The sequence below is a fragment of the Pygoscelis adeliae genome, unplaced genomic scaffold (assembly GCF_000699105.1).
Source record: "Pygoscelis adeliae isolate BGI_AS28 unplaced genomic scaffold, ASM69910v1 Scaffold501, whole genome shotgun sequence".
Lineage (NCBI taxonomy): Eukaryota > Metazoa > Chordata > Aves > Sphenisciformes > Spheniscidae > Pygoscelis > Pygoscelis adeliae.
The window spans coordinates 42795-51440 of record NW_008824048.1 but is presented as its reverse complement, the minus strand read 5'-3'; the positions used below and the strand labels follow the sequence as shown (position 1 = coordinate 51440).

At 41.8% G+C, this 8646-nt stretch overlaps 1 protein-coding gene across 1 annotated transcript in view; it reads right to left on the bottom strand.

The window, feature by feature from the left end:
- KIAA2026 (KIAA2026 ortholog) overlaps positions 1-449 on the bottom strand; it is a 56289-nt gene extending 55840 nt beyond the window's left edge. The window contains exon 1 of the mRNA XM_009333555.1: positions 336-449. Within this exon, the coding sequence (XP_009331830.1) occupies positions 336-449 (114 nt within the window). The remainder of the gene's footprint in view (positions 1-335) is intronic.
- Positions 450-8646: the final 8197 nt, after the last annotated feature.

Sequence of the window (8646 nt, the reverse complement as noted above, 5' to 3'; positions counted from 1 at the left end):
GGCGGCGGCTGGCGCCCTGCTGGGGAAAAGCGCGACCCGCAGGGAGCTGGGCGAGGCCGTGCTCTCGTCAGGGTGGGTGAATGCCACCGGTCTTAAACGCTGTTTTCGCTCGGCATGGTTGTCGATACAGGTGCGTAGTGACTTCCGCCAACCTCACCAAAGGATAAACGGACCTTTGCTCTTGTGCTCTGGGTAAGAGGTTTCCTCGAAGGACACCCAAATAACGGTTTTCCCGGATGTTGAAGGTGTTCCATTACAGACACTTAGCGGTCAAGGTGAGGAAGTTTGCAAAAGCACTCAGTTCAGCACTCGGTTCTGCCTATTGAAGTACTTACCTGAGGAGTTAGTGTTCTGTGAGTGGAAGCTGCTAGAAACCACGTTGAACCGTACTGGGGGTGCGCTTGCAGTCCTTTCAGATTTGCCCTTAAGCACCCTCCACTCCTGCTCATCCCTACAACGACGTACTGGGGAACATTGCCTGGGCTCCAGCGCGTTCCACAGTAGTAGTGTTAAGCACCGGGGAGACCGTTGTGTGCGTGCATACTGTTGAACTTAGCCTCTTCAACCAGTGCAACTGTCTGAAAAGCTTAGGGTACCTTGCTAGGAGAGAGGCAATGAATGTAAGGGGGAACAAAAATACCAAGTTTTCCTTGATCAAGCCTCTACTTCTATAGGGGCATTCTTGTCTGTTCTGCAGGGTAACTCTCTGCAGAGATCAGTCTAGGGACCTTGCTCATATTTGTAAATATTTAGTCTCCTCCTGAAACTTGATTTTGGTATTATTATAACGTTTTTATAGTGTGCCCTAACCTGATCCTTTGCCTTTACCTTGCTCATGATGGCATCTTGATGGGAATAAATCAGACTTTGCAACATAAAGAAATGTAGAACCACTCCCCTGTTATTGTTGCACTTTCTCATTCTAAGGACACCAGGAAATTTCTGTCCCCTTCATCCCCATTTCGTCACAGCCAACTTTCATAAATGCTTCTCTCAAGCTGTTTTTGTGGAAGGGGCCTCAGCAGAGGCCACAGGTGTGGTACCCTGCTCATGGTGCTATGTTCCCCTGCAGGCTTGTGCCTACCGGATGGAAGTTTGGGACCCACAAAGTTAGCAAAAGCCCCCTCTAGCCCCATTTTCCAACCCTAGTCTACAAAGCTGTGGTACAGCCTATGCACTAAGGTTGATCCCCAAGGTCCTGTTATCTCTCCTGATCACTTACTGATATTACAGCTACCTGGCTTTATCCTACAAAACCTCCTCTCGAATTGCAGACTCCAAAGAAATGAAGTCGGAAGCCTGGGCGGGCAGGGTGTGGTGCTGGAGCAGAGGCTGCACCATACCTCCACACTGGAGGGAGGTGATCGTACCTGGAGGACCATTGAGACCTTAGTGATCCATGCAACAGTTAACCCAAGCGTAGCCATGTACAGTGTGACCTTCAGGCCTGTCTTGTGCCACGCATATCCCATGGCCACAGGATAAACTCAGCCAGCTCACTGTTAGGGGGGCTGGCAGGCAGCTGCTACGTTGTACTGGCGATTACACTACCTCCGTGACCTGGCCTCTATCTAAAAGGGCAGCAAGAATTTATCATGTGAATATCCTTTCTGTTTGACAGTAGAAATGATGACTAGAGTTGTTTTCTTGTAAGAAAATCCTCTAATAGCTTGAATGACCACAAGGTGGTGGTCATTCCACAGGCAGGGTCTTCACAGTGTGCCCTGATCAGAGACCCATTTGATGTTGGGCTACTCATGGTTTGCAGTGTCTGAAATGCTCTAAGATAACAGTTCTCCATTTCTCACTTACACTTTCTTCAACAATACCAGGTAGCTTAATAAAAGTTATTACTTCTTGCTATTCCTTGGCCTTGCCTTGAGGCTATGAGAACTTGTAGTCAGAGTTCTGCATACAATTCATAACTAGTACCTGAGAAGCCACAAAATGGGATGTCCGTAGATTTTGGTGTGATAACGTCTCAGCTATATTCAGGTCTGCCTTAGAAAACAGATCTTTTAGTCCATGGTGATGAAAGAAATACAGATATCAAGATTATACTCTGAAATTAAATTTATAGTGAAGAATGGGGCCCCATATGACAAAACAAGATAATATCCTTTTTTGGGAGCTGTGACTTGTATCACCAAAATATTTGAAAGAGGATATTTTTTCTAAGTATGCAATCGAAGTAGGATAAAAGAATAAAAAAAAAGTACCTGAAATGAATTGCACTGGGGAACAGATTATTGTATCTATCTACAACAACTTTTATGTGTTACTTTGTCTTCTGTAATGAAAAAATATATTGCATGTAACCAATCCCGTAATGTACTTTCTAAGTCTTGCCACACGAGTGCACTGTTGAACAAAAACCATACCCCATTCCTGTTAGAGGTAGTACTCCCTTTCGATGTAACCAGGATATAACTGCTGGAGCAAAAGCAAACAAACTAGAAAATATGTAACAGTGATAAAATTGGAGTTGTGTTTTACCACATTCAGTATTAATAATAGGTGCTATGACCCACATACCAGAAAAAATACTGTTCAGAATAAATAGAGCTGGTAAATTTAACACTTCAGTGAGGCTTATTCTAATTTCTCTCCATACATCTGAATTTGAGATACAACTTTTGTAAAATGTCATCATACAGATTTACATCTTTTTGAACCATAAAAAATAATTCCAAATGTGGATCTGCATGATCTTCTCTATGACAGAACGTTACACTAAATGAGCCCCTCTGCCTTCAAGTTATCGCAAAGATGGCAAGAAATGTTGCAAGTATAGTGTTATCCACAGTGCCTGAGGTGGTTAGGGAAAAGTGCCAATGTCAAGTGGATGAAGGTATACCATGAGGGAGAAATGCAAGATATGCTTGGGAAAAAAATAATCTTCCGTATACAGTTCACAAAGGACAGGATGATCTTGTAAAGGAATGGAGACAACCATCAGACATGACCAGTATCCGCTATCTCTGATATGATTGTTGGGTGAGGGAACCTTAGCAGGTCATGGGGGTCAAATTCAGGGATCTAAAGTTAAGAGAGTATTTTAGGCTGACCATGAAAGCATCCACAATCTACAGACTCCCATTGACAATGTAAATATTTAGTCTCCTCCTGAAACTTGATTTTGGTATTATTATAACGTTTTTATAGTGTGCCCTAACCTGATACTTTGCCTTTACATTTGCTCCCAAACTGAAATCAGTGTTATTAGACCATAAAGGAACAGTTAAGTGGCTACAAATATTATATAGAGTAAGATGAACTACTACTAGGCAAAAACCAAAAATTGTAATTCTCTGATTTACTTGCGGCCATTGTCTATATTTAACAACAGATTATACATGCATTCTCAGAGATTTATACATAATTCTCAGAAAATGTGTAAAATATTTTATAAAAGCTATTCTAAACCTCTTAAATCCAAAGGCCTTCTAGCTCAAGTTGTTGTCTATCCTAACCTTTTCAAGAGGACTATAACATTTCTGTAAAGGAAGATATCACTGTTCCACCACCCTCAAAGAATCATTTAGGCTGGCAGAATTATAATGTGCATATTAGGGCACTGGAAGGTTTTGTCCTAACAAGTCAGAAGCTGCCTGTTTCAGGGTGTGGGATGAAGAAAGAAGGATGATCTCTGCAGCAGCAGTACAGAAACAGTGTTTAGGAAGGAGAGTAAAATTGTCTGTTTCTGTGAAGCCCTGGACTTTGAAATAATGTTATCTGTTTGCTTCTGGAGCAGTAAAGGGGGATAAAAAAAGTGTCTTCCACCTTCAACTTTAGGTTATGCTCCACATATCAGAAAAAATATCTGTTTTTTATATAACACACGTCCACTCAGTGTATCTTTTTCTTCTTCTCCTGGCAGTGTCATAAATAGTGACTGATTAGCTTACTATTGCTTTCATTCTGCTTCATTTAGTTCATACATTAAACCCAGAGGTCCAAAATTCAATTTTCTGCTACTGACGACCCCCCCAGTGACATACAAGACAGCCCACATTAAGGATCCTTGGAGCTTTTCTGTGAGGTGACTGAATTAGCACTGCCAGCAGAAACAGTTAAACTGTGTGCCCAAATAACCACACGCTGCTTTTGCTTACATAAACTAATGGTAAATAAAACCAACACCAAACTTCAGAAAACACTATCAAAGTTCTTTTCTTTTGAGGATCTGCCACCTGAAGTTTCCTTTTTATCAGCTGCACAAAAATTCTTGGGGAACTGGGTCTCTGGCATGTGAAGAAAATAATCAATCTTTGAAATGTTCCAGATGAGTTATTCTGCTGATCTTTTTCATCCTCTCACATGTCCCACCACCATTACTTAGATATTCCTCCCACTTAAGGATACAGTACTACTTTTTATTGCTAATGGTGTCCTCATTGCCGATAAGATATACAAGCTGACAGAAAACAGAAAGCATTCTGTTCATGACAGAAAATTCAAAGCGTCCTTGAATTTTACACTTTAGAGACATTCTCCCTTTTTTGAGTTCTCAAAGCTGTAAGCTGTTTTGCACCCAAAGTTCCACAGCAAATAATGCTGAAAAACTACTGTTCTCCCTAAAATAAGTCATTCTCAGCAACTTAAAGTAAAGCAGAAGTAAAATTTTACGATGTGTTGCAATGCATCAAAAATCCATTCTCTTACAAAGACCCTGAACAAATATTTAATTTTTATTAATATGACATGCTATGATTAAAAAGTCTGTTATGATGTCTTTTTAGAACTAGAGAAAGGATAAAGCAATTGAACAAATTAAAATGCTTTTTCTTGATTCCAGATTGCCTTTGAAGTCCACTGCATAAGCTAGTTACTTCTGATTAGACTGCTAAACGAGGCTCCTCCTGAAGAGTGGTGTGATGGAACTTGCAATCTTTAATCTATTAAAAAAGTTTAAATTTTTATATTATTTCCCATTTCTACATTTTATAACTCACTCGCCTAGTGCCAGCTACTTTTCCTCCATAACACTGCACCAAAATTACTTTTTCTCACCTAAATATGTGACAGGCAGGACGGAAATGTAGCTCCAACATTGGCTCCTGAACAGTAAAACTAATCTCAGCTGGTTCCCTGTGAACTGGTGTGTCCTGATACGAAGTTACTCTGCTGCAGTATCTTCACATCCTTAACCTTCCCTCATTCCCTCCCCTACCTTCCATTAACAGCGAGGCAAGAGTGTCAAAGCCCAGTGCTGTGACTGGTTCAGCTACATACGTGCTCACTGGTGTCACAGATGAAAAAATAACTTAAACTGTGAATGCTAAAAGGTGGCAGATAATGGCTGCATGTTGAGGTGGTGATGAATATATGAAACCGATCTTTGAAACTCTGAAGCGCAAGCCTGCTACCTGCTAGCTGCAATTGATACAGGCTGGCTGTAAATTTTGGTAATATCTGGACAAAATAAAAGTGACATGTCCTGAACCCTCCAATTAATAAAGAGACAAGACCACCAGTTAGGAGGCAGCTCATGCATTGTGCTTCTGCATATAGACTATATGTATTTAGAAAACCGGGGGCTTGGGGCCCTGGAAAGAAGAGCTGGCTTCAAAAAGAAGGGTTCCTGAATAGAATTATCTCAGAAAGTGTAAAGGGGCCCAGAAGGAGGAAGGTGATATCCTGGTTGGAGGAAAGATCCTGGAAGTGGGGAAGATTCTGGAGAGCAGAGAGCTGTGTGGAGATGAATGCTGTGGGATGCCCAGGGACCTTGGCCAGTGATGTCTGAGACTGGAGGCTGCAGGAGGTGGCACAGCAGGAACCAGCATGATTTTCTGCCTGACCATCCCAGACCAGCAGGGACCTTCCTGCAGACAAGGCAAGTTGAGACCTAGTAATGTGACGTGAGAGAGTGATTGTGACGGATTATCAAGTAGAGTAAAAGCTCTAATCTCTTTGGTTCTGAAATAAACTCCAGTGTTCAGATCCACTGTGGGTTGTCATTTACTCTGTTGCACCCAGACAGCTGCACAGCCAGTACATACAGGCTGATAACTAGGTTCTTAGCCAAAGAGAAAGGATGACTGTTGAGATCAGGCTGCAGTTTTTCATTCAGCAATGTGTGTCAGTCTGTCTGCTATTCAGCTGCTGATGTTCACAAAACTTGAAAGAATGCGTACTTTTTTCAGCTAAGCTTCCTTCTTCCATGCCCTTGCCAAACTCGGTCAAAATTATCCAGCAGGTTCAAAAGTGATTGGAGAGGACAGCACAACTGCATAAGCCTCAGTTCCTTATAAAATCAAGGTAACAGGAACTTAGGAATCTCCAACACTGTACATTTTTACTCTTCTCTCTGTAATTGTGCAACACAAAAAAGGCAACCACAAAATTGCTTCATACAGACTTAACAATTATTTATGTGGAAGGTTTCGCAATTATACTTTACTATGTCTAATTGCAGAGCTGAAACTTGTTTTTCATTGTTCTGGTATTATAGAAATGGCAGTTATTTCCCTTTCCCATTGCTGAAGAGTGGAGAAAAAATACAAGGGTATTATTTTAACAGCAAAGAGAGATTTTGAGAAAGGCTAGATACAGATGTTAAAAGTACACAGAGAGGCAATGTTTAGATGACTAAAACATTTGCTCTGTTCACTGCCCATTCAGTTCCTTTATAATCATTAGCTGTAAAGACCATGTTCTACAGTATCTGAGAAGATGTATGACGGGCCAGGGCTAAAACTGCAGTCACTCAGATATGAATGCCTGCTTCTGACAGGGGAAAAGAGAACTTCTCCGAATATGTTCACATTATCAACAATTCTGCAGTATGCATTGTATGTCACTGTGCCTGGTGGCTGGTGTCAAACAAAAGAAGCTGTGCCAGTGCTTAGTCACCTTACACATTGAACACACATACAAGACAACACTTGTATCCTACTGTACCAGTCCATCAATGAAGAATAGTGGAAAGACTGGGCAATACTTGAAAATTATAAATTAAAAGGGTGATCTTTGTTTCTGGATAACTACAAATACTGATGCTTGTTCTGGAGTGTTTTCGCAAAAGTTGTAGGAAACCACCAGTAAAATTTGGTTACAATGTAACAGTCTTCAGTCTCATCCAACCACATCTCTTCTGTACATCTGTTTTGACTCTACATTCAAAGAAAAAACACAATTATTTCCAAATAGATTTAGAAAAGTCAGAGTAGATAAATGAATCAATTGATATAAATAATAAATATTTTTCTTAATATTAATTTCACAGTATCACAGGATAGTTGAGGTTGAAACAGACCTCTGGAGGTCTGTTGCCTCCATGCCTCCATGCTCGAAGCAGGGGCGGCTAGAACAGCTTGCTCAGGGCCATGTTCAGTTGGGTTTCGCGTATCTGCAAGGATGGAGGCTCCACAGCCTCTCCAGACCACCTGTACCAGTTCTGCCAAGTTGCTTTCCAGTCAATCAGCCCCAAGGCTGTGCTGCTGTGGCGTGTCATTCCTCCCCAGGTGCAACACTTCGCATTGCACTTTGTTGAACTCCATGAAGTTCCTGTCAGCCCATTTCTCTAGCTTGTCAAGGTCCCTCTGAGTGGCAGCATCTGGTGTATCCATCCGGTGTATCAACCACTCCTCCCAATTCTGAGTTGTTTGCAAACTTTCTGGGGGAGAACTCTACCCCATCATCTACATCATTAATGAAGATGTTAAACAGGACTGGCCCCTGTATCGACCCTGGGGTACACCATGAGTGACTGGCCTCCGAGGTGGACTTCATGCCACTGATTACAACCCTCTAAGCCTGGGACCAGTTTTAAACCGACTTCACTGTCCACTTATCTAGTACATATTTCATTAGTTTGTCAATAGGTATGCAATGGAAGACTGTAAAAAATTTTACTGAAGTCAAGATAAACTGCATCCACTGCTCTCCTGTGATCCACCGTGCCTGTCATCTCATCGCAGAACACTATCAGGTTGATCAGGCATGATTTACCCTTCATGAATCCATGCTGACTACTCCCAATCACCTTCTTGACCTTCGTATAGTGTAGAAATGGTTTCTAGTGTTATTTGTTTCACCTTCTCTGGGATCAAGGTGAAGCTGACTGGTCAGTACTTCCCACGATCCTTCTTCCCATCCTGCTTGGAGGTACGAGTGGCATTTGCTCTCTTCCAGTCCTCAGGAACCTCCCCCAGCTGCCATGACTTTTCAGAGTGGCCTCGCCCTCAGCACTTGTGGGTGCACTCCATTAAGTCCAAAGGGCTTGTTTACATCCAGTTTGTTTAAGAGTTCCCCAACTGGATCCTTCTTTACCGAGGATAAGTCTTCATTGTGCCTCATTGAAAATCCCCATTGAAATCGAGACAACTAAAGAAAAAGAGAAGAACTAATCTCTTTTTAAAGATACAGCATGGCCTCCCTTTGTGTAACATTCAATATGAAAATGTAAACTTCTGGAATGTCCCTTTATAATGTGTCACTCCCACTCTCTTTTGAAGTTAACCCTACTCTTCTTTGGACTAAAGCTAAAGTTAATGTGACTCAATTTTGCGTGTAAGAAAGAGAAACTACTGTAGTCCAAGGAGATATCCTGACAGCCTCCAGGTTTTTCTCTACACGCAGTGAAAGCACATGGCTTATAACACCACTGGGTATTGCAGCATATCACTGTGCAGTGGACCACTT